Genomic DNA, 27,277 nt, shown 5'->3' on the forward strand with positions numbered 1-27,277 from the left:
CATTTTGTCAAAGTCGCAAATGTAGAACAAACAGATTTTGACAATCACAATAATCAATCAACATTGATCACAATATTAAGCTTAGATTCAGACACGAGTAATTAAAAGGGATTATATTTTACATTTTTTCTCTGTTTCTATACCTGGTTTCTCTCTGCTTTGTGTAAACACTGCCTGCAGTTCAGTTGAAAGTCTCTGACTTTTGTCACTTAAATGTTAGCTTAACCCGAGTCACTAATAGCTTCACAGTTGCTCTCAAGACTGCAGAATTTTGTGGATTTTACAAAATCTGTTTAGTGCAAAATGTTCATTTTTGGCAAATTCGCAAATGTAGAATAAACTGATTTTTATGAAATATCACAATATTAAGCTGAGATTTGGACACGAGTAGTTTAAGGATTTATATTTAATATTTTTGACTCGTTTCCATACTTGTCTTCTCTCTAATTGTGTAAACACTGCCTGCAGTTCAGCCAAAAGTCTCTGAATTTTTGTCATGTGACTGTTAATTCAAGCTAAGTTGCTAATGGCATCACAATGGCCCCCAAAAACAGATTTTTTTTTTGTATTTCACAGAATCTGTTGAGTGCAAATGTTAAATTTTTTTGCAAATTTTAGAATAAAGAATGAACTGATTGAGAGGAAATATTGTTTTTTAAGTTTAGATTTAGATACATCTGAGTTGGAAAGTTGAAAAACGTGCTGATTCTCTTTGTTTTTACAGTTTCTGGCTCTGATAAATGGTGTGATTTTGGCAGGTTTTTTGTTTTTTTTAAAGCAACATGTTTGTGAAGCCTGCCAGCATTTTTTGGGGTTCAAAGGGTTAAAAACAGTGCCTCTGTGAACAAAGTTTGGTTTTCAGCTGTAAAATCTCTGCTTCAGCACATATTTTTGATAACTGAGTCCTCACTGTAATAAAACGTTTATGTTTGAAAACTAAGTGTTAGTTTTGGCAGCGTGTTTTTGGAGTCAATAAAGCTTCCTGCTTTGCATTAAACTGAGAAAAGAAAGACATTCAGGAACAAAAAGCACGAAGAAAAGAACCAGGAGGCACAGTGATCGGAAGACAAGCAGCTATGAGGAGACGACAAGAAAGCAGAAGGTCAACTCTTCTCTCATCCCTGGCAGCTAATTGCTGTGAACCTGCCTCTCCGAGTGGTCATTAAATCCTTTTATCTCATATTTTACACTCGGCTTCGACTCCCCTCTGCTCACGTCCAGGTTGCACCGAAGCCTAATGATGCTCGTCGCCGTGACACCGTCGGGGAGGAAGCAGGGAGGAAGACCGGAGAGGTGGCCGAGGATGAAAGTGACGGACAGACAAGGCGAGGGGAGGAAGGAGAAGGTGATGGAGATGACAGAGGGAGGTCAGAAATAGAGGAAAAACAACGGAGGGAGATGAGGAATCAGGGCTGCAGAAGGCGGGATGAGGGAAAAGTGAAAAAAAAAAAAAGCAGGATGGCAGGAAGGTGGGGGAGTGAGGGAATGCAGAGGATTCATTAATCATTGTCTGTTCTCAGACACTCCGGCCTGGATGACACCTCCTCTTAATGACCACTCTGTAAAGTGTGTGTTTTAGTGTGGAGCTGCACACACATTTGAGTTGTGTGTTAAAGTGTGTGTTTTCCTCAACATGTGGTTCTGGTTACAGCAGCTTCTTTAGAAACACTGCAACACAGCCATCTACTGGAGGAACAGGGATTTACTCCTAAACGGCCACCAGAGCATCAAAGCCAGTCTATTGCAGAGGTGTCAAACACATTTTAGTTCAGGGGCCACATTCAGCACAATTTCATCTCAAGTGACCAGTAAAATCACAGCATAATAACTTATAAATAACCACAACTCCAAATTTTTCCTTTGTTTTAGGGCAAAAAAGTACATTCTGAAAATGTTCACATTTAAGGAATTATCTTTTTACAACAGTATGAACATCCTGAAATTTCTGTTGAAAAACAAGTTCAATTTCAATATTATGCCTCAGTTTATCATTTATACATTACAACATACAAATCATAGCGTTTCTACAAAGACACAAAACATTTAGTCACCGGTATCTGGAACTGAATGATGTAGTATTTTACTTTCAAAAAGACAAACACAACAAAAGCAAGACAAAATATGACAAAAATTAGATGCAAGACAAAAAATAAGACAAACAACACAAGTGAGACAAAAAAATTCACAAAATGACAAAAATAATTTACAAAACAACAAATAAAGCAAAACATAAAATGACAAAAATTAGACAAAAAACACAAGCGAGCCAAAAGAAAACATCAAACGACAGAAACATGAGTCAAACAACAATAGCCAGACAAAAAAAGACAAAAAAGAACAAAGCACAATGAAATATTACAAAAACGACACAAAAAATGACAAAAGAACAATGAACAATCTGTTTTACTTTATGATCAAAACAATTTGTCATGGTGTAGAAATTAGTTGAAATGTATAGTTTTACAAATTTACAATTTGCAGTTAATGTCTTCTCTGTAATTTTTACACTTTACAAAGTCGTCCCGTGGGTTGGATTGGACCCTCTGGAGGGCCTCGTGTTTGACACCCCTGGTCTAGTGTGTTCATTTTAAGAGTGATTTTAAGATTTTATTGATCATATTTAAGGCTTGTCAAGCTATTTTTCAGAAATACTGACCATATGTGAGCCTGCTGTAAAATAGTAAAGTATGAACTACATGAATAAAAAGAGTACGGTAACTCCTTCACATGCAATTTCACAGTTCCTCTCTGCAGCCATGTCTCATACAAAAAGACTCAAAAATCTGTACTGGTAGGAGATTATATCAAACAAATATTCCAGTGTCCTGCTGTAGGTGCAGTGGCACTTCTCCCTTGCAGTTGCTTTTTAAAATGTTGTGAAGGTGTCATATTTTAACCAAAGCCGTGATATGTTCCTGAACCTCAGCAATAAAAATGAAACTGAAGTCTAAGAATAATACTTTCAAGGCTCCACTTCGATGCAGATGGTTTATATGTGCAGATGACATTAGAAAAACTAAGAAAAGCTGCTGTGTGGTGTCTTGCAGAACTTTTTGATGATGAGATGCTCCACAGGCAGAAGCCTGATTGCCAATTAGTTTCGTGTGTGTGTTTCGCATCAGGACATTTCCAACATCTTCTCACAAAAAAGTTGCTCGTGCAGTCTGTTAAACTTTCAGCTCCAACGCCTCAGAATTTTTGGCTCACAGACACTAAGATTTGATTTCTTTAAGGTAAAGTTTTCACAGCGGTTTTGATGTTTGAGGTGTAAATCTGAGATTCACCTGCTTCGTTTCTGTAAGAAGAGAAGAAGACATTGAGGGTAAAATCTTCAGGAGCTGTGTGAGCTCTGGTTGTTTTTATAACATTTGAACTTGTGTGTTTGTGGAACAAAGAATTAGAGAAGATGAAATAAATTAATGACAAAGAAAGCTTATTTTATCCTACTACCACCTTAATATAAGCACACAAACACAAATAAATACAATAATTAGAACCTAGTGGATTCGACAAGTTAAAATAAAATGTAAATCTGTGGGAATGACTGAACTTCCATCAATAAAAAAAAAAAGCAATTAAAAGCAATTAATCCTCTGAACCCCAAAACCCACCGTCAGGTCTGAAAGGAGTTTCAACAAAATTACACAATTTATCACACCCAGAAACTGCAAAACACAAACAATAATCTAATTTCCAACTTTTTAAAGGTCCTTAAACTGCTCATGTGGGATGTGTTGCTCCATATGAAGAAGTACAATCATTTTCCAAAATCTGTTTAATTGTCTCATTTTAAAATTGTGCCAAAAATTAACCAATTGCATGAACTACATTCTGTAAAAAACAAAAAATTCTGCACACCTTGTTGCAACCATGAAGCCATTAGTGACTCAGCTGCAAGTAACAACATTGTGACAAAAATTCTGGAAGTTTTTGGCTGAACTGCAGGCTGTTTTTAAACAATGAAGATAGGAGGCAAGTACGGAAACAAATCAAAAATGTGGTGAAATATCTGTAGTATGTAGAGTCACCTGTGGTCCCATGGAAAGATGTAGACGTTGATTTCAGGTTTTAAATTATTTTTTGTAAGATATTATAGAGGCTCTACTTTTATTTGATCTTTGTAATGATTTGCGTCAGAAATTAACCATAAATTGTTGTAAAAAATTTGTAAAACTGTAAATTTAAAATAATTTCTAGACCATGACAGGTTGTTTTGATCATAAAGTAAAATACTAGATTGTTCATTGTTCATTTGTGTCTTGTTTTTGTGATATTTTGCCTTGTTTTTGTAATTTTGTTTCTTGTTTTTGTCATTTTTGGTCTTGTTTATGTCATTTCTGTAATTTCTTGTCTTGTTTTTGTCATTGGTCCATTTTTTTGGCGCACTGTCAAATTTTTTTGTCAAATTTTTTTGTTTTGTTTCGTTCGTCTCATTTTTTGTTGTTTTGTATCTTGTTTTTGTCATTTTGCGCCTCATTTTTGTAATATTTTGTCTTGTTTGTAGTTTTTTGTCTTTCTTTTGTCTGACTTTTGGCGTTTTGATTAGAGGTCGACCGATATGGGATTTTCAAAGGGGCGATGCCGATAACGATTTTTAAAAAAATTTTCAGCCGATGGCCGATATCTAAAGCCGATTGTAGAAGCCGATTTTTAAGGGTGGAGGGGGCGGGGCTGCTAGTATAATTAGATAATATAAACATACGGACGCTGGGTGTGCAGATGAGGGACGTGCAGCAGCCTCGCTCTGGGCATAGGCGCGCACCACACACACACAGTGCATCCACAGATTTACTTTCACTTTCTCACTTGTTTGTATGCCTGAGGCTGACGCTAAAACTTAAACGGCTAACTTTTACAGTTTGATGATCACACAGTAAAGACTTTTAAAGGCTAAATCAACATTGCATTTTCTCTCTTACCAAGAAACAAATCTCTTACCTGTTTTTTTTTACCAAAAAAGCAGGTGTGGAGCGAGGCTTGTTGTTGCCTGGCTCACTCGCTCCCCTCATGCTCCGCTGAGTGCCGGGGGTCCTTCTAAGGGAAAAGCAGTCGCGGCAGCTGCCCGTACGGGTGCCTGATCACAAATCGGCTTTATATTTGTAAATATCGGCCGATGGCCGATATTGAAAAAAGTCCCTATATCGGCCCAAAATATCGGCCGGCCGAAATATCGGTCGACCTCTAGTTTTGATCATAAAGTAAAACGCTATATCATTCAGATCGAGATACCTGTGACTAAATGTTTTGTGTCTTTGTAGAAACACTGGGATCTGTAAGTTGTAATGTGTAAATGATGAACTGAGGGATAATATTGTTGAAATTGAATTTAATTTTCAACCGAAATTTCAGGTTGTTCATAATGTTTTGTAAAAAGATAATTCCTTAAAGGTGAACATTTTCAGAATGCACTTTTTTTGCACTAAAACAAAGGAAAACTTTGGAGTTGTGATTATTTATAGGCTATCATGCTGTGATTTTACTGGTCTGGCCCATTTGAGATAAAATTGTGCTGAATGTGGCCCCTGAACTAAAATGAGTTTGACACTCCTGATTTAAGGCATTCCAATTTTGTCATAAGAAGTGCAGAACTTCATACTGCAGCAAAAATTATTAAAACTGTGACAGGACTAAAGAGAAATGCCAAGAACTGTTGCTGTTGAGTGGGTGAAATAATCACCTAACAAACAAACAGACGCTGCACTTACTGATGTTGTACTCCTGGACCTTGTTGCTGTAGCTGTAGATCGGTGAGTATCCGAAGAAGACGAGCATCACCGGCTCGCCGTCGGCCAGCTCCACCACGTGGGCCGTGTGACCCTCCAGGGCGAACGGGGGAGGTGGGGCTGGTTTCCGTGGCGACCAGGTGCGTCTGGGGATGTTGAACACCCATAATTCGTCCGTTACGTTGGCGGATCCTGATTCCAGCTTCCCGCCAAACATGTAGATGTCATCCTGGATGGGAAACAGATGAGAGGGATGAGATGAAATAATCAGTTTGGTCACAGAGCATGTTGTGTGTTTACGGATGCACATGTCAGAATATTGTGAAGGTATCATGTGGGAATGTTTCGTCTGGCTGTAATGGAGAACTTTCTCATGTTGTTAAATTATTTTTTAATGGCAAATATGGCCTCTGAGATTAAACTTATGCGTGCATGTTCAAAGGAGAGTAGTCTGAAATCTCATGTTCAGTCGTCTATGGTTGTTTTGTTTTTTTTACCACTATTGGGTTTGGGAGAGAAAATAAAACCTATATCCTGAAGAACACCTGGACAATACTGCAGCAATGCCATCAGCAAAGACAAGATTCTAAGAGGCAATTAAGTTACTGTTTGCAACCTGTGAAAAGGAAATCCACAGATTTGCTTTGAAACACAATAAAAATGGCAGAAACATGCTAAAAGACTGTGAACTATGTATGTACTGAACTGATTTTTATACCTTTTGTGTTCAGAATGTTTTGGGAAGGACAGAAGTTGTGGCTCAAGGACTTAGCATGATCGCTCCCCCTTCATTAAATAAGCGAAAGCACATTAGCATCCATTTTCCTGCTTATTCATGAGTTTCTACACCTGATCCCTGCATACCCTGCATCAAGCAAAGAAAACAACTAAGGAGATTTCTGACACTGCTAAAATCGGGTTAAGAACCGTCCAACGCATTATTAAAACCTGAACAAGAACAAATGTGGTCGGAACAAACTCTTAGATGATCATAGCAAATCAACAGTAGAACTCACGACTATGTTTGATATGAACACTTCCACATGCACAATGTGAAGGGAACTCAAAAAAGGATTGCTGTGTAGCTCTAAGAAAACCACTGATCAGCCAGGCTAATCAGAAAAAAACACTTAATTTGCTATGGAGCATAAAGATTGGACTCTGGATCAATGGAAGAAGGTCATGTGGTCTGATGAGTCCAGATTTACCCTGTTCCAGAGTGATGGGACCATCAGGGTAAGAAGAGAGGCAGATGAAGTGATGCCCTCATCATGACTAGTTCCTACCAGCCTGTGGGGTTTAGGGTTATGATCTGGGGTTGGTCAGGTTCAGCAACGTTATGTTCCCAAAGAATGAGGTCAGCTGACTACCTGAAGATACTGAATGACCAGGTCTTTCCATCAGTGGAGGTTTTCTTCCCTGATGACATGGACATGTTCCAAGATGATGATGCCAGGATTCATTGGGTTCACATTGAGAATGAGTGGATCAGGGAGCATGAGATGGATTGACCTCCACAGAGTCCAGACCTCAGCCCCACTGAGAATCTTTGGGATGTGCTAGAGAAGACTTTGTCCGACTCTCTCATCATCAATATAAGATCTTGGTAGAAAATTAATGCAACTCTGGACAGAAATAAATGCTGTGACATTGCAGAAGCTTATCGAAACAATGCCACAGTGAATGTGTGTCATTCTCAGAGCTAAAGGCAGTCCAATGAAATATTAGTGTGCAACTTTTTTTTTTTGGCGGGCAATGTGTTTCTGATTAATAAGGGGCTATGGATTAGCATCTGCAGATGTGATTATGAGCCTTCCAAGGATTAGTTGCAGGAGCACTTGTTTGTTAGTGTTAGCTAAGAAGGCCAACACCACTTAGCATAGCTTTGAATAAAGTCTGGAAACAAACCAGAAAGCTGCTAACTTGGTTCCATCTGACAGTAAAAGTTCAGCGGCCTGGGAGCTTCTCGAGCTCCAGCTTTCACACGGTAAATAATCAACCAGACAGCAATTCTTAATGTAAAACTATGAATTACAGCAGCTTCAAATCCCTGCAGATGAGGCAACTCGATCTAATATTTACTCCACTCCTAAATTTTACAGGCCTGTGTGGTGCAGCAGAGTGAACTAAAATATGAGTTTGAAGGGTGAGAGGTGTGGATGTCTGAATGAAGTCAAAATAAAACATGTCAGGTCTGAAAAACTCCGGTGATGAAGCGAAGTCATTCCTTTCATCCTCCTCCAGTGGAACGGAGAGGATTTGGTGTACAGTAAACACAGTTACTGTCAGCTACAAATCATCTGCAGGCTTCAGTCTGACACTCTGACCTCCTCCGGATCAAATCTCACCTTCAGCACAGCAGAACAGAGACATTCGTCTTCATTCTCCCTCCCGTCCTTCACTATTAAACGACTTCCTGCTCTCAGAACATCCAGTGTTTGGACAGTGACACATCATTGAAGCTCCGAACCGTGACGTGATTGATCTGCCGGGGATCATTCTGATGTTCTCATTTCTTTACGGGCAACTCGAATAATGGCTCAGTCTGCAGGAAAATGTTGTGAAACGACCTCATATCGCTGCGAACGCTTCACACAGGAGGAGCAGTTACTAGATAACAGCTGCGACATACGTTTCCTTTCAGAATCAATTTAGTTTGGGGTTATTTTCCCAATATTCAATGACAAACAAAATGCTTATCACAAAGCAGACTGTGGAGCTATTTGTCAAAGCGGAGATACAAAAGGAATCAATCAGAAGCAGTGAGCCGTTTAATTTGAGAAGAAAATCTTTGTGTTAATTTTCTACAGGAGGATAATCGATGTTGTTCAAAATTAGCCCGTAAATTGTCAGAGTTTTGAAGCCGGACTGAAGCGCAGCTCGGGGATGTAAACTAGTAAAAAGCAACTGAGCGGAACTGAAGTGTGAAGTTATGCCAAAGAAGGAACTACTTTAAATATGAGGTAATAAACTGGGCACTGACAAATATACACAATAAGACACAAAACTCTGTATATGTGCAGCAAAACAGACATCATTTTTGATCTGTAATAATGCAATGTGCATTCCAAAGATACTTTGCACAGTGAAGCATCAACCTGCACACACCTCTATGCTGCTATATCAGCAAAAATTTGGCTCCAGTTAAAGAAAATTGGGCAAGAAAAGTGATGTTTTCGCTGCTGGATCGATAAGGGATGACAAATGTGTATATACTCTACTAGTCAAAAGTTTGGACACACCTTCTCATTTAATGTTTTTTTGTTATTTTCGTGACTATTTACATTGTAGATTCTCACTGAAGGCATCAAAACTATGAATGAACACATATGGAATTATGTAGTAAACAAAAGAGTGTGAAATAAGTCATGTTTTAGATTCTTCAAAATAGCCACCCTTTGCTTTGATTACTGCTTTACACACTCTTGGCATTCTCTGGATGAGCTTCATGAGGTAGTCACCTGGAATGGTTTTCACTTCACAGGTGTGCCTCGTCTTGAACACTTGTCTTGTTTTGAATAGCAATTTTGAAGGCCTAAAAGTACTTGAAAACGTGTGAAAATTTGCACACACATTAAGACCAGCAAAAAATTAGATATTTTATGGAACTTGCATAGGTGTGAGACAAAATGGCTCAATAGCACCATCTGGAAAAATCTAACAGGCTCCAAGACCAGGATGTGTCACCTACAGCTATGAAATTTGGTAGGCAAATGTAACTCTTCAAAACACACAGTAATGTAATTGACCTAAAACATACCTAAAACACAACAGGATGTCAGCCATTTTGATTTATGTGACATGTTTTTGATGATTCTGGACCAATTTTTGCACATTTTAAAAAGCTATAAACTTAAATGGGGTAACTGCAACAGAGTTCAAGTTTGGCCAGGATGTACACCAGGTATGGATGATCAAAAGTTGTCACCTGGTGGACATGCTTGGATTCGCTGACTAGCAAGGATGCCAGGACCCAACCAATGCTGTGTGCAGCTTTAATTTACTGTCTTTTCTATTTACTATTTGTGAACTAAAGTGCATTACCTGGTACAGAGCCAGTGAGTGTCCATATCTGTAGAGAGGACCGTTGTTGACAGGAACAACGTCCCACGTGCTCGTCTCCAAGTTGTAGCTGCAAAGAGAAAGGAATTCAAAAAACTTCAACCCTGACAACCACTAAAGCTTCAAAACGAGCTTTGTAGTGGTGAGTCGGATGGGCGCTGCTTACTTGAGCACCATGTGGTAGTTGGAGTAGTTGAAGGAGTAGCCGCCCACCACCCACATCAACCCAGAATGCACCAGGGCCCGGTGGGACGCCCGACCCAGAGACTGAGCCGACGGTTTGATGCTGGGCAGAACCCAGAAGGCCTCAGTGGAGGGGACGGAGAGAGAGCAGTCTGGACCTGAGGCAGAAATAGAGAGGAATTAAAAAAACACATTTTTAGGTAAATAGTATCTCTTATGGCTGCACAAACACCATTAAACACAACAACCAACAACAGACACAAAATAACAAGAGGTATAGTGTTATTTTCTGCTAATGATTTTAAAATGACACCATCAAGTTACACACTGCATCAAAAAAGGCATCAAACCTGACAAAACTTGTTGATTTTACACTAAACAAGAGTCAGAAATGGCAAAAATGAATAAATAATTTACATTTTCTTCCAATGTTTTGTTACTGTTCAAAACCTTACAAGCTATTTATTTACTGCACTTCAATTATCTTTTGTAATTACATGAAAGGGGAAAAAAGTGAGGACGCGTGTCAACACTCAGCTATGACACTGACATCTTATTATACGGTGTTCTTTTGGCAAACCAAAAAAACACCGTATGAACATGCTGAATAGATAAAGATCTCCTATCACCTTTTAAAGTCCTCTAAGAGGATAGAAACATGAGGGGTGATCTGAGGCCTCGGGCGGCTCTGATGAATAAATAACGGCTCGGTAGGAAACAAACGAGACACGAGGCAATGAAACAAACGAAAAACACTCCGTCACTGATGCAAACTGCATCCAGATACCCGTCTCCTGCAGATGTGGGGGTGAGGAGAGCTGGGGGGGGGGGGGACAAATGGCAGAATATGCTCTTTTCATTAACACAAAAACAGATTTTTTTTTCTGCTGACAAATGGCAGTTGCTATGACGACAGCTACCTTTATTATTTGTGCGTCTGATGGCTGCTCTGAGGCCGGGCGGCGTTCCACACCTCATTCATTACCACACTGATGTCTACACATTCTGCTTTCATATGAAGGACTGTTCACTCGTAACATTTAGAAATAAGATGTTAAATCTGTCAGAAGATAAGAGTCTGACCTCTTAAATGTCATTTAAGCCCTCAAAACAGGAAGCAACACTGTTTGTTTCTTTGTGAAAACCAGGTTTCTGCACAAAGTCATCACAAATTACAAACAGCATTACAAAAAAAGTAGCATCACTGATGGTAGTGAGTATGGAGAATGATTTATCAGCATGCAGATCTTTTAAATCAGGGATCTCAAACTCATTTTAATTCAGGGGCACATTCAGCACAATTTGATCTCAAGTGGGCCGGACCACTAAAATCACAGCCTATCAATAGCCTATAAATAATCATAACTCCAAATTTTTCCTTTGCTTTAGTACAAAAAAGTACATTCTGAAAATGTTCACATTTAAGGAATTATCTTTTTACAAAACATTATGAACATCCTGAAATTTCTGAAGAAAAATAAGTTAAATTTCAGAAATATTATGCCTCAATTTATCATTTACACATTACAACTTACAGATCCAAGTGTTTACAAAGACATAAAACATTTAGTCACAGGTATCTGGAACTGCATGATATAGTATTTTTCTTATCTTCAAAACGACAAAAGTCAGACAAAAAAAAAGAAAAAAAACAAGAAAAAGAAAACAAAATATTGCAAGAATGAGACGCAAAATGACAAAAAATGAGACAAACGACATGAAACAAAACAAAAAGGAGAAAAAAAATTAGACAAAAAAGTTACAAAGCGACAAAAATTGGACAAACGAGACAAAAAAATTTCACAAATGATACCAAAAATGACAAAATTGAGTAACAAAATGGAAAAAAACAAGACAAAAAACAAAAGCAAGACAAAAAGAAAACACAAAATGACAAAAAACAGAAACGACAAAAACATGAGACAAACAACAAAAGTCAGACAAAAAACTACAAAAGTGAGACACAAAATGACAAAAGAACAATGAGCAATCTAGTATTTTACTTTATGATCATAACAACTTGTTATGGTCTAGAAATTATTTGAAATCTATAGTTTTACAAATTGACAATTTGCAGTTAATGTCTTCTCTGTAATTTTTACCCTTTACAGAGTCGTCCTGCAGGCCAGATTGGACCCTCTGGTGGAGCAGTTTTGGCCAGCGGGCCACATGTTTGACACCCCTGCTTTAAATTAAAAGGCTGAACATGGAATTGCTTTAACTATTTGACCCAATGCGGCATTAAAAATGTCACAGAGAGTGTGTGGATTTCACTTTCACTACCTGTTTATTTGCTCTAAATCTACTCTCAACTTATTATGATATTAGAATTGTTGTTGTTTCTTGCTCATAAATAAATCAACACAACACTGAATCCATTGTAATAGGAAAACAAATTTAATTTTCAGCACAGCATTGTCCGAAATGTGGGATTTCTGCATTCAGAGGCGAAGTTTACTGTACATGTTTCAGATGTAAAGGTGTGTAATTAATCCGTTAAAGGTTGAATTGTTCAGTCAATTATTCAGAGAAAATGCGCTGTTACAAAATATTCTAAAGGTTTCCAAGGGAATCCTGAAAAAAATATTAAATTATGATAGGATTTTCATCAACTTTAAAATTCATTTTAGCACAATACACACTGCACTTTAGCATTAAAATCTCTGCCTCCTTATTTTTCTAAATTTTCTATTGTTTTTAAATAATTCAAGTTTTGTTGTTATTGCACAGCCTTGAGAACAGTCACTTTGAATTCGGCTGCACAATCTTAATAATCCTGTTTTCAATGATGGTCTTATTGGTTGTTTTTTTAGGGTATCTAACCTCTCGGAGATTTCATTGTTATTTTTAAACAATATTTTAAGGAAAGAAATTGGCTTCTGTCATTGTATTGTTTCTCCTTGTGCTTACAGCTTCAGTCCAGGAGGGGACAGTGCTTCACCACTTAATTCACCACAGAAGAGCATCTCATGGGGTGAGATTAAATTAACATCATTATTATTATTCCTATTATTATTTATTCATGGTCATAGCAGCAATATTATGCATTATAATATTTAATATGAAGCATCTGGAGACAAATCAGAGGCCAGTTTTGCATCGATGTGACTAAATCGATTAATTCCATCAATAAAATTGATCTAAAGTGACATGTTTTTGGAAAATATAACACGATTGAAAAATTCTGCTGCAAAAATCATCATAATTGTGAGAGATTATAATTGTTTAACTGCCTATACAATCACTGAACTGAACCAAGAAACAGACATCAGTGTAAAATTCTTTTCAGCCATCTGTCCATAATCCCAAATCATAAAGTTGCTGCTGCAAGAGGAAATTGGTCACAACTGAAACATAAATAACAAAAAAAAAAATAAATCCACATATATTGTTATTCCCCACCACGCCATATTTCCCAGAGAATCACATCTATAGTTTTACGACATGAAACAACATTGAATCAGGCAACATGATGTCGGCGGTAAACAGGACAGTTGGGCTTTTGTTTCTCCTCCTTTTGTTTGTTCCCATTTTATTCCCCTTTTTCACATTAATAATGAACAAAACATCAAACAGATCTTTTCATGATAGGCATCATGGGAAATGCGGTCTTTGTTCAGAGGATAAATAGAAGTTGCATTGACCTTGTTTGTTGTGATTATGCAGTAAGTTGTTATAATGATATTTGGAGCTAAAATACCTAATATTTAGCACTGTTTTGGCCATTGGCAAGTCAAAAGATGCTGAAAACTGTCATAAAAATGTACTTTTTATAGAGTCTGAGTGTTGTTTTAAATGCTGCTCTGTTTCCAAAGTCTGACTGAATCAGGAAAAGAAATGTTGTTCTCTAGGATCATATTCAAAAGCAGAATTGCCTGAATCTTGAGCTGATTTCACTAAATGAAGTCAAAGCAGCTTTACATGACTTGGCGGCAGAAATCTTAAGATGTGCATGTTTGGACTGACTCACACTGCCACTGTATGATTATTGACATTTATGACTTGTGATCTATAGTTTTTGTCATTTTATGATGCCGTAACAAGTTCAAAATCTTGACGGAAACCTTACTTAAAACGCCACATAACCTTAAATTGCGCTGCTGCCCTAATAAAATAGATCCTTAATGTCAGCTGGCCTTTTCCTAGTTAAAGAAAGGTTAAACAAAATGTAAAATTTTAATTAGTCTATGTAGGAGTGAAGCAATCCCTCTCTGAACAATAAAATATAGTCACCCAAAAGAAATATATTTTTTAATTAACCGTCTAAATCCCAAAGTTTTCCTGGCAGGTTTGAAAAGCATGTTGCCTTTAAAAAATAAATGATAAAATAAAATGACTAAAGTGTCCTCATGCAGCACAGCAGAAACTGTGTGGGAGATATTGACATTTCCTACAGCCTTTGAACTATTCATCTGTGATGTGCCATTATATCAGAAAGCTTAAAATTATATTGAATCAAAATTTCATTGATGCCTCATTTAAAAATAAAGAATTTGCATTAATCAGATGTAGCCAACAGTCACATGACAAAAATTCAAAAACTTTCTTTTTTAACATGCTTTTACAAAGCAGATAGGAGACAAGAATGGGGACAAATTAAAAATCAAGTAGTAACATATCTGTAGTATGTAAAGTTACTATTTTTAGCACTTGGAAAAATGTGAGGCGTGTTCGTTGCAGGTAAATAATCTAAGAAATTCAATTTTGTCTTTTCTTCTTTTTTCAGTGACATACGGCATTAGAATTTTGTTATTTCTACTACTGACCATAGCGGTGCAGGACTTTTTTGCAGTGAAAAATGAGCCAACAGTGAGGAAAAATGTGACAGGAGTGAAAAAACACCCAGAAACTGCTTAAATTTAGACCTATTCTGACCTAAACCTATAGACATCCCTGATATAAACTTACCAGATATGTTATTTTACTGGGATCATGAACGTATTATGAATTGATAAATGGGAAAATGGCCTTTTGCTGTTTTCTGTTCTTCTTTTTAACAATATATGACATTAAAATGCTTTCATAAAGCACAGAAAAACATCTCTTAGTTATTTCTACTTCTAGCCACAGAGTTGCAGGATTTTTTGCAGTGAAAAATGAGCCAACAGTGAAGAAAAATGCAACAGGAGTAAAAAAATACCCAGAAACTGCTTTAATTTAGACCTGTTCTGACCTAAACCTATAGACACCTATAATAAAAATTTACCAGATCTTTTATTTTACCTCAGAGGTGTCAAACATGCGGCCTGTTGGCCAAAATCAACCCTCCAGAGGGTCCAATTCGACCCATGGGACGACTTTATAAAGTGTAAAAATTACAGAGAAGACATTAACTGCAAATTAGCAAAACTTTGAATTTAAAATAATTTGAAGACCATGACAAGCTGTTTTGATCATAAAGTAAAATACTAGATTGCTCATTGTTCTTCTGTCTCTTCTGTCTTGTTTTTTTGTCTGACTTTGTTACGGGGGAGCTGGAGAACCCAAGCGCAGACACAGAGAAAACTGGCAGACAAGTGAATAACTGAGAGAGATTTATTTAACCAAGCAACTTAATCAATACATAAATAGAGAACGGAACTGGGGGGACAGAACTAAACCAAAACTACTAAAACTCTACAAGCAAACTCTGTGATTACAAAAACGGAAGTCTACAAAACTGAACTGAATTAACAAAACTAAGCTAAGGAGGGAGCAGCAGAGTCCATGGGGCTGAAGCAGTGAGGAGGTGGCAGGCTTGGTGGGGAGAAACTGAATCTACAAGGGCAACAGAATCTATGGTCCAACAGGGAATGAGTGAATGAGCAGAGTTTAATTAGTGGAGGTGTAATTGCAGACAGGTGAGGTCAATGGACTGATCAGTGCAGGTGATTCACAGAACTAATCAGGAGAGCAGGCAGGTGAGTGAGACAGGCAGAAAGACAGAGATCAACAGGTCAGACAGAGGAAGCCAGAGGTACCAGACAAGGACAGAGAGGAAACATGGGACAAGAGAGACAAGAGGGAGACAGATGACAAACAGAGGGAACCAAAGGGAGACAGAACAAAACAGATAGACAGATACAAAGAGAGGAAGCAGGAGACCAAGAGGGAGAATGAAGGAGAGAAATACAAGAGACAGATGACAAAGACAGGAAGAAGAAGGGAGAAGGAAGAAAAGAGGAGGAAGGAGAAAGAAGGGCAGTGGCTAGAGCAGGATCATAACAGACTTTTGTTGTTAGTCTCATGTTTTTGTCCTTTTTTGTCTCATTTTTGTCATTTTGTGTTTCCTTTTTGTCTCACTTGTGTTTTTTGTCTCATTTTTTGTCATTTTTTGTTGCTTTTTTCGTTGTTTTGTGTATCATTTGTGTCGTTTTGTCTCGCTTGTGTTGCTCGTATACTTTGATTTCTTGCTTTTTGTCATTTGTGTAATTTTTTAGCTCATTTTTATCGTTTGTCCATTTTTTTTGACACTTTTGACGTAAATTTTTTGTCTCTGTTGTTTTGTTTCATGTCGTTTGTCTAATTTTTGGCGTTTTGTGTCTGGTTTTTAACATTTTGCGTCTCACTCTTGTAACGTTTTGCATTGTTTTTGTTGTTGTTTGTCTTTTGTCTCACTTTTGTCTTTTTGATCATGAAGTAAAATATTATATTATTCACTTCCAGATACCTGTGACTAAATGTTTTGTGTCTTTGTAGAAACTCTGTGATCTGGAAGTTGTAATGCATAAATGATAAACTGAGGCATAATGTTGTTGAAACTGAACTTATTTTTCAACAGAAATTTCAAGTTGTTCATGTTTTGTAAAAAGATAATTCCTTAAATGTCAATATTTTTAGAATGCACTTTTTTGAACTAAAACAAAGGATAAATTCGGAGGTCTTTATAGATTATTATGCTGTGATTTTACTGGTCTGGCTCACTTAAGATCATATTAGGCTGAATGTGGCCCCTGAACTAAAATGAGTTTGACACTCCTGTTTTACTGGGATCATAAACTTTACTTGAACTGATAAATGAGAAAAAGGCCTTTCCAGTAACTCCTCTTGCCATTCTGGCTGCACCTCTGGAAAGCCAAAGATTCCTTAATGAAGCTCTTACTTGCTTACTATGCATTCGTCCCCTTACTTTTTAATTTCCCTGATAAAATTCAGCCGTGCCCGCCTCTTACCTTGCCAGCTGTCGTTGCAGACGCAGAGCTTCTCCCCGGTCAGGTCACAGTAGCCATGGTCGGGGCTGCCACAGTTGTCTCTGCAGTACGGGATGTCGCAGGCCTCTCCTTTCCAGTACTCGTCGCACTCGCAGTACACCCGACCAGCCACCGAGTTGGCAGTGCTGCATCTGCCGTGGCCCGAGCAGTTGTTGGGACAAGAGTTTATCCTGCGGGAGGCGAAATTAGGCAGCGAGTCAAGAAACGTCTTCAAGGTTGCGCAGCGCCGCAGGCAGAGGGGAAGCTGTGGCAGATATTATTTTTAGATAAGCACACAGCCTTGAGATGTTGTAGAGGCCTCATGAATGTGTTACGAGCTGAGACACTTGAGCTTCTAGGAAAATTCATTGACAGTGACATCATTTAAAAAGCAACAGAAATCAGTGGTTCAAATTATAAAAGGTAAAATGAAAGCTGTTGTAGGGCGACGCTGCCTTCAGGGAATATTCACATCAAGTTTGTTTCCAGCTACAGCAAACAGATGTTTATTGCAAATAAGCTCTGATAAGCTCTTTGTAAAATCTGTGTTCAGCATCAAACAGTAGCAAGATGAAGTTAGCCAGGAGCTGAAGGTTGGTGGAGGCCAAAAAAGAGGTAAAAGATGAATAAATGTTGGATTTACATTCAAAATGTTCCTCCATTTCCACAATAAATGTTACACAGGTAAAGCATTTATCAAAGAAGATAATCTTCTAGTGTGTTTTTCAGCTTGTTATGTCATTAAATCAAAATATAAAAAACAGTTTTCAATTAAAAACTCTAGACTGTTCAGAGAAACTTGCTGGTTTCGTACATTTTCGAGTTTATTATCACACACTTATATGAGGTGCATTTCTTTTTATCGACAAGAATTAATTGGCTATGATAAAATTAGTATTTTAATAAACTGAACACTGTTTTCAGTGTCCTTGTGTGTGATTTTACATCAAATTTACCAGCTCATTTGGTTAAAAATAAAAATATTTACTATTTTGATGGCTCGAGCTGCAACTTTAACTGGTTATTTTTCAAAACTTTTAATAATTTATTGCTTAAACTGAGTAATAAATAAATAATAATAGTTGAGAGTGAGCATGGTTGTTGATGCTGCCACCACCGTGCTTCAGTCATGATGCTGCCGCCACCATGCTTCAATCATTATGCTGCCACCACCATGCTTTAGTCATGATGCTGCCGCCACCATGCTTCAATCATTATGCTGCCACCACCGTGCTTCAGTCATGATGCTGCCGCCACCATGCTTCAATCATTATGCTGCCACCACCATGCTTTAGTCATGATGCTGCCGCCATCATGCTTCAATCATTATGCTGCCACCACCATGCTTTAGTCATGATGCTGCCACCACCATGCTTTAGTCATGATGCTGCCGCCACCATGCTTCAATCATTATGCTGCCACCACCATGCTTCAATCATTATGCTGCCACCACCATGCTTTAGTCATGATGCTGCCGCCATCATGCTTCAATCATTATGCTGCCACCACCATGCTTTAGTCATGATCCTGCCACCACCATGCTTTAGTCATGATGCTGCCGCCATCATGCTTCAATCATGATGCTGCCACCACCATGCTTCACATAATGATGCTGCCACTACCATGTTTCACATCATGATGCTGCTGCCACCATGCTTTAATCACAAAGAAATAACCACACAGTCCATTATGGGTTATTCCTGGTTCATCACTAAAAAGCAGCAAAGAATTGGACCCATAATGTTGTTGCTTAAAGAATCTGAACCTCGAAAGCAGAGAAGCTTTAGTGCAGCAGCAGTAAAAATGTCTGATGTATTTTCTGAACAAATCTTCCTCTTGTTCCAATCAGCTCTGAATGCACTTATTGTAAGTGGCTCCGGATAAAAGCCTCCAAAGCAAAACTGAACGCGATGCAGCAAGAAACAATGAGGCACAGAAGAGAGTCGCAGCGAGACCGATATCACTCTAAAGGAGATAAATTGTAGATACAGCGAGGAGGACACAAAGGAAAAGACACAAATGAGACTGAAAATGAGAATCCATTAAGGCGCAAGTCTAAACCCAAATTGAAACAGTGAACAAAAAATGGCACAACGGTGATCTTCCAAACATTACAGTCTGTTTTTTCTGTAATATCAGATTAATAAAGATGCTGAAAGAGATTTTTTTTAAATTAATAAACAAAAAACTATAGAAAAAAGGGAGTCAAGGACCAGAGGCAGAAAATCATCTTTTTGTTAATACAAAAAGCCGGTTTGCTACTGTGACAGAGGGTCGCCATGACAACCTCTATCTCTTCTCAGCGTGTTTGTGTGTGTGTGTGTGTCTTCATGTGCCCAACCTTCTACGTTTCACTCACTTTTCCATCCTGACAGACACAAAGCAGCAGGTTTGTAGCAGTAAGATGTAGCTGAGACGAGACGCACCGTAATAATGTGTGGGTTTTTTTGGTCTTCAACATCATCAGTTCTCAATGTTCTTTTTATGAAGCACCATTTACGAAATAAAAAACATACCAGGGATCCCCTCCTTCCTGTCTCCCTTTTTTGATCAACCTACTTTTTATGCTTCTATAGTCTTAGAACAACACAGGAGAAATGTATTTGAAATATATATGCAGCACACACTGAAAATATTTGCACTATCTCAACATAGGATGACCATTAAACAATTTATTCAATTAGCTGCATATACTGTAGTGCCGCACCTGGATGTCAAAGGCAAAAACAAGACAAAATTGCACATTTTTAGTGCATTTCAGGACAAATACATTAAGACCTAACTTAGCTGCACCCATACAGCTCTCTATTTTTGAAAAGTGATATTATTTATCATTAAATGCTGGGAAATATAAGTCTTAATTGGAGTACAATAAATTTGCATTGATGGAAAGATTGACAGTGATTTGATAGATACTAAATATTTTCATCAGAAAATGTAATAATTCTGTCACCAGTTTTTCCTGGAGGTTATCTAATGCTGCTCCACACCCTCTCACTCTCTAAACATCTACGTATCGATATACAACTACAATTTACTGAAATTCCCTAAACGTCTCACATGCAGGCTACAGTAAATGCTGCAGTTTCGTCTCTGAAATTGATGAATAATGTTGATTAAAAAAAGACTAATTGTGATCCCAATAATAATAGGAATAATTATGGTTATCATTTTAATTCCATAACTATGCCATCTTTGTTAGTTTTATGAAAATAGTGTAGTGTCTTGCAATTGTTGCAACTATGAAGGCTAAATGAGCACCGCAAAGCAATAAACTATTCTGGACACCTCTACCATTGTTACAATGCATGAAAGAGGCTCCAGACAGTCTGTGTTTCTGCCGATAACATCACGAAAATAAATCTCGTTTTTCAAGGCTCTGGAAAAGTTTGACAAACATGAAACCTCGATGGAGAAAAAAAACATTAACTGACAGTAAAAACTGACCTTGTTTGCAGTTGGAGGCGTTCTGACAACAGTTTTACAGATGTTTTGGGAATGGTTTTTCAGGAATTTGTTTCTGGGTTTTCCAATGTGGTGCTACAAGCAACCACTGGGAATAATATTACCAAGAAAGGCAGCAGTTTTTGTTATTTTGCTCCAATTTCTTTTTCTTTTCTTTCTCTAGTTTAAGTAGAGGAGTCATACAGCTTCAGGATGAGATATAGTTGCCCAAGTTTAACCATTTTTTACTTAGAGAAGACAATCCTTCTCTAACTTCACCATAATCACTCATCATTCTTCTTCTGTAAAGCTCACAATATGTACTTATTTTGGGGAAAAACTACTCTGTGAGCTTTGAAACATAAACTCCAGCAAGAAAAACATTAATACAATATAGTACAAGCCTGTTGTTTACCTTCTGTGCAGAGATTTTTCATGGCAAACTTTCTGTCAAAGCACAGGTGAAGCTAATCTCGTTAATGATGGCTCAGCTCCAGTAAGTGATTCATTAAGTCTTGCAGTGAGCTAGAACTCACAATACCACCTCCCTATAGAACCAGCTCACCTAAAACCCAAGGCCGCCACTTTTAATTTTTTTAATTGCACAAATGTCTGCTGTGAAAAAGGCCACTTAGCGAGCTGTAAGTAGCTGACACTGCAAATTAATTAGCTAATGTTGCATTCAATCTGTGGATGGCGTGGCGGAGCAGCGGTTAGCGCTGTCACCTCACAGCAAGAAGGTTCTGGGTTCATGTGTGGAAGGTTAATTGGTGATTCTTAATTGGTCATAGTTGAGAGTGAGCATGGTTGTCTGTCTCTTTGTGTTAGCCCAGTGATGGACTGATGACCTGTCCAGGGTGTAGCCCATCTCTCATCCAGTGTCAGCTGGGATACACTCCAGTCTACCTTGACTCTATACAGGAAAATAGCTCATGCATTCAGTCTACTGCCACACCACATTAGCTAGCTGATGCTAATGTGAAGTTCAAGATTTTAAGGTATCATATTTTCCTCATTTTTCCAGCACAAATATTCCAAATATTACTGTTTCCCAAAGCTATTCACCCCTTGGATGTCTTCCTCTTCATTGGACCGAGGTCACTTTAATTTGGCTTTTTTGTGAAAACAGGTTTCTATAAAGCAATGACAAATAGTTAAAAATATAAATTGTAAAATAAGTGATTGCATAAATGATGCTGCCACCACCATGTTTCAGTCATGATGGTGCCACCACCATGCCTCAGTCATGATGCCGCCACCATGCTTCACATCATGATACTGCCACCACCATGTTTCACATCATGATGCTGCCACCACCATGCTTCAGTCATGCTGCTGCTACCATGCTTCACATCATAAGATAAGTCCTTTGGCCTTACTTTGAGAAAATCTGTTGTCATGGAAGCATGAAATAGTCATTGTTTTGTAAATTCTCATCAAAAAAAAGCCAAAGAAAAGCAATAAAAGGGGAAAACTTTCCAGGGATGTAAACATTTTTAATATGTACTGTATGTTGAGCTCCAAATCTCTGTGGGTTTATAACTGTGTGAGTCCTTCCACATCACTGAACTGATTCATTGTTAGCATAAGAAATATTGATCATTGTAGACTTAGAGGTTTGGCACTTGGACAGAAAGTCAAACAAAGGAGAGAAGACATAAAAGAGACTGTAGGTGAAGTAAGGACATACGAGTAGGAGATGCTGAAACCGGTCAGGTTGTAGGCTGCATCGCTGAAGAAGTGAAGCAGAGCGTAGCCGGACGTTGTCACCACCTCTGGTACCGTTTCATTCCCTCTGGACTCTGGTATCACCAGACCACTGAGAAGGAGTTCAACAGAAATGGAATGAGACACACAAAGACACAGAGACAGTTCCCTCAACACAAAAGCAATACTAATAAAAGGGCTTCTGAAATTCTGTTGTATTTTATGGACTCTGATCTCGAAGCACCACCAGAGAGCTTTAAAATGAATAGAACTGCGTTTCAGCAGCAGCAGAGCCCGCTGAAAATATGACAGTGATCAGCTATAAAGTAAAACAACACTGCAGCGCGGAGGCATATTGCATTTTGTTATTTTGTTTAATGGTGTTTTTCACATTTTGTCCATGCAATGCATTGCAATCTACCTTTGCCCTCGAAAGTGTATACCATAAAGTGTATCTTTCTGTCCATAATGAACAGGGTAAGCAGAATTACTGTAGGTAATAATGCTGCACAAGCTTGTATAATTAAATGGCAGATGGAACAATCTAAATTAGCCCCTTCATGGGAGCAACTGAACTCTCAACAGGAATCAGGAATCAGTGGATTAGAGCAGAAAGTGGGAGGTTACAATGGTATGTAATTGTGGTTTTAATGAATTGTGTGAATTCAAAGACTGCCACCCACATGCATGTAGACTGCCCTTTGGGAGGTTAAAAAAATGCAGTAAAGCTCCAGAAAAGGACGTGGCATTCAGGGATAATGTGAATAATTGCTATATTTCCTTTCTATTATTGTGGTGCGACAGTTATTATGAGGTCCATTGTTTGGCTTTACGTGGAGTCGTTCATTTGACTGCACAAGAGCAAATTTATTGGAGGTTTTTTTGAAGCAGTGCCAAAGGCTACCTGAGTCATTTCCATATTTCCTGCCTTGCACGGCTCTCCTATTCAGAGCAGCGGCCGCTCACCTGAAGACGGCAATCAAAGGGGCGTAAATGGAGTCTCCATCATAGATGTACATGTGGTCCCAGCTGCACTCGGTGGCAAAGTGATTGAAGCGCAGCCTGAGTACTGCATTAGGGCTGCGAGACAGGAGAGAACACAGAACAGATAGCTGTGACAAAAATAAAATTGAGGAAAATATATTACCTCCACACCGCGTACCAATTCTGGCTGTTCAAAGGCGTCTCTGCTATTCATGAAGTCTGTGGTTAAGATCATAAATTGACACTTCAGGGACTCAGAAAACCTTTTTGCAATACTGAAGTCCTCATGAAGCGTGTCCTTTCCTTAATGTAAGTCTCCTGGAAGGTGCAGTTGGTGCAGGTCTACATATTAGTATTGAATATCCTGGTATGTGTTTGCCTGTGTAAAGATCACATCCTGGTTTTAAAACCCTGAAATAAGCTCCAGCTTTGACCAACCTGTATATGATACATAAAAGACCTACTATTACAAATAATGAAAATCAGATACTGTGAATGTTTCTGATCTCTGTTTGTCTACCTTATGTGCAAAAGAATGCTCAACTGAAGACGCATTTGATGTTCGTAAATTAATACTTCTGCAGGTAATTGAAGTGCTAAGAATCTAAACACTGAAGTAACAATGATAATTACCACTGTAATAAAAAAAAAAACAGTAATTTTACTAAAGTTTTCTGTTTTATTTCACACATTTTTTCAGTATTTTTGAAATACAGAAACAATATCAATGCATTTAGAAAAAAAGATTAGATTTACATGTTAACCCTCCTGCTATGTTCATTTATCAGGAATAGCAATGATGTTCCTGAGGCATGTTTAATTGTTTAATTATCCAGAAGAGCTAGAAACAAAAAAAATCCCAATAAACATGGTTTATATCTCATTCTTAACTCCATTATTAACTATTTCAATCAATATTTAGTGCAATGGTGTTCTTTATCTCTCACAGGTCATGGTTCAATGGGGATAATTCACTTGCTTTTCAATAAAAAAAATAAATAAAGTTAAAGCTTTTTTTAATATACATTGGAAAACCTACATATAAATTTTACATGGCATAGATTTTTTTAAATGTATTTTTTAAATTTTGCATTTTTAATTTTTTTCATTTTATGGAGTGATGTTGATAAATTAACGCAAGACACATCTTCTGTTCAGGGTCAAATTGACCTGCTGACTTAAAATCAAGACAAATGAGGATTTGTATTGAAAGTAAACATTATTTAACCACTGATTTGAACCAGAAATATGTGCAATGAACCATTTTATATGTTGATTACACTTATTACTCCGCCAAGGAACGGCGGAGTTATGTGACGATCAGCGTATGTTTGTCTGTGAATCTGTCTGTCCGTGTGAAATATTACTCAAAAACGGACCAACAGATTTGGATGAAATTTTCAGGGAAAGTCAGAAATGACACAAGGACCAACTGATTAAATTTCCACAGTGATGCGGCTTGTTGTCTGGATCCACGGCTTTGTTAAGGATTTCCCATTGCCAGATATAGCTGCCGGCACGGCATCGCTGTAACTATGACAACAAGTGAACACTGTCAGTTACCTGCCGGCGATCACATGATTGCGATCCTACTACAAAATGACTGATTTATCAGCTGGAAATCATACAGGGAACAAATGATTAAACTGTGGGGTGTTTCTGAGTCCCATCAATTCCTGCCGCCTGCTACATATTTAGGTCACATGATGTAGCAAACCCCAGCCAGACAATGGTGAAGCTCCATATGTTTCGCAAAGCCTTTACTTATGTTCAGCTGTCAGCCTTATTTTGAACACAAATTCACCTTTCTGTCCTTCACTCATTTCTTCACCATAAGACCATGTCCCAGCTAGATGCTTCTAAGTTTAGACACATCCTTTGCTAGACAGCAACAGCGTGGAACCGCTTTCTTTCATCTTTACGTGAATTTTCAGACTTTTCGGCATGTCGAGGAACCGAACATTTCCTGTGCCGCTGGAATGGTGACAAAATAAAAGCCCATAACTTTAAAATACGCCTTCAAAATAAAAGCATGGAGGGAACGGTTATTTTAACACTAGCAAAACAAATGCTTGCCAAAAGTGATGAACTGATCAACAGACTTTTATAAGCGTAATTTACATGCAATTCAGTATCCATACATAACGTACACATGCATACCACATGCCTGTGATCAGCACAAGGTCATTTTTTCTTAAAGATTTCATCTGTCGCAAATGATACATCAACTGAGCAGCCTTGGTGGAGTACTGCACTCTCTGAGTGCTTTTCTAGTTAAGCAAAGCAGAGGAAGCTTCATACCAAAAAAGTAAGTTTTTTTTTTTAGATTTTTTTTAACTTTAAAATAGTTAATTTTGACCAGAGCATAACAGGATGGTTAAATGTAAAATAACATCAACTATAACTAACAACAAATAACCACAAATCTGTTTCTTTTAAGAAAATTTATATTTTTTTCCATATAAAATCCAATTACAAATATATCATAATTTCAGAAATGTTTCCTCATTATGTAACAAAAGAATATGTTCATTTCAAGTCCAACCCTGTAATATATTTCCAAACTTACCTACAATTACTGACGATTAGCAGAAAACGATTCTGGTTCTACAGTTTTTCACTGATTTGTTTGTTAAATGAGATATATCTTGTATAACTACAGATGTTTCCAAAACGAAAATGTTGAATCAATTTGTTTTCATTAGTGTATAATATCTGAAAACTTTAGAAATCTGTCAAAACACAGGTTTAATTAGCGTATTTATCATTGATCTATGTATATATCTATCTGTAGATAATTTTTCTTTGTTATTTCATGTTACTACCTATCATTAGACATAAAAAAGCCAAAAAAAACCACCCATGATCTCATATGAAATTAAGACTAGAAAATAGATTTTATGCTCCAGCTGTCACAATATGACATTAAAATGTAAACATTAAAACCATTCAGATTCACTCAGAACTTTCCAGATGCCTTGTCATTCGGTTTGGAGTTTTCTTGCCATGGACTAAATGATGATCAAGTCAAAAATTTGCAATAATCAAGGTCACGGTAACGAGAAAATTATCCTCTTAAGTCCATGAATATCTATCCTTAATACTGAGGAGCGACATAGAGACACAAAGACATCCAGTCTTTGCACCAAATGGGAAAATTTTGACCTTTCTGGGGTGAAAAACAAAATCTGATCATTAACAGTTTGATCACAAGTATCTGACCCAAATTTCTTGCCAATGAATTCACTAGCTACAGCCCTTCGAGGCAAATCTGTAGCTTGGGGTAGTTATACAAATAAAATGAGCCGCTACTCTTATTGAGCCTGAGCTGTGCTTTAATGTTTCCCAAGGAGATGAACCTAACAGATGTGACTGATATATAGATCTATGTAGCATTGCCTGATATTTAGTTCACATCATTAACAGGAGAGTAAAATAATAAATACAACATTTTACACATAATTCCACAGCTAATATGTGCAATTAGTTAATTATAAATGAGCAAAAAGGATCTTATTGTCTTTCACCTACACTAATAGACAAATTCCTATTATCCCGAAATAAAGCTCCTCTTATCTGAAGCCCTTCAGTCAGTGTGCAGGATAAAAAAAAAATATTGGTACTCACAATCCTTCTATTAACCAAGTGCATTTGGTCTTGTACTTGTAGTTTACTGGACCATCTGTGAGAGAACCTGACAGGTCTGTCAACCTGTAAAAGAAGAGGAAAGACAGTAGGTTAGTGATTTTAATCAGACAGTCATGTGATTTTATGCGCTGAAAATCACAAAGCATGAGTTTCTGAGGCAGGGTTTTGTCTTAATTACCAAAAAAACAGGAAAAAATATCCATAATTCTGAGATAAAAATCTAATCTTGTGACATTAAGGAGACAGACAGGGGCCTAAGAAGTTCGTGGAACAGATGAATACAGACGTCCAACTAAAGCCTCACGATGTTGATTAGATAAGAGCCAAAGGCAAAGTCTATCTTTGTGAAACCTCCTC

The 27,277-nt window shown here is 37.7% G+C and overlaps 1 protein-coding gene across 2 annotated transcripts in view; it reads right to left on the reverse strand.

Annotated features, from left to right (window-relative positions):
* Nucleotides 1–27,277, reverse strand: part of atrnl1a (attractin-like 1a) — a 395,368-nt gene that overhangs the window by 321,970 nt on the left and 46,121 nt on the right. For both annotated transcript variants that reach the window (XM_055018323.1, XM_055018322.1), the window contains exons 2-8: nucleotides 26,900–26,983; nucleotides 23,255–23,368; nucleotides 22,272–22,400; nucleotides 17,120–17,328; nucleotides 9,952–10,126; nucleotides 9,768–9,855; nucleotides 5,706–5,952 (exon numbers count right to left, since the gene is read on the reverse strand). In XM_055018323.1, coding sequence (XP_054874298.1) covers nucleotides 5,706–5,952; nucleotides 9,768–9,855; nucleotides 9,952–10,126; nucleotides 17,120–17,328; nucleotides 22,272–22,400; nucleotides 23,255–23,368; nucleotides 26,900–26,983 — 1,046 coding nt within the window. The remainder of the gene's footprint in view (nucleotides 1–5,705; nucleotides 5,953–9,767; nucleotides 9,856–9,951; nucleotides 10,127–17,119; nucleotides 17,329–22,271; nucleotides 22,401–23,254; nucleotides 23,369–26,899; nucleotides 26,984–27,277) is intronic.

Source organism: Amphiprion ocellaris, chromosome 16 (genome assembly GCF_022539595.1).
Source record: "Amphiprion ocellaris isolate individual 3 ecotype Okinawa chromosome 16, ASM2253959v1, whole genome shotgun sequence".
In the NCBI taxonomy this organism is placed as follows: Eukaryota; Metazoa; Chordata; class Actinopteri; family Pomacentridae; genus Amphiprion; species Amphiprion ocellaris.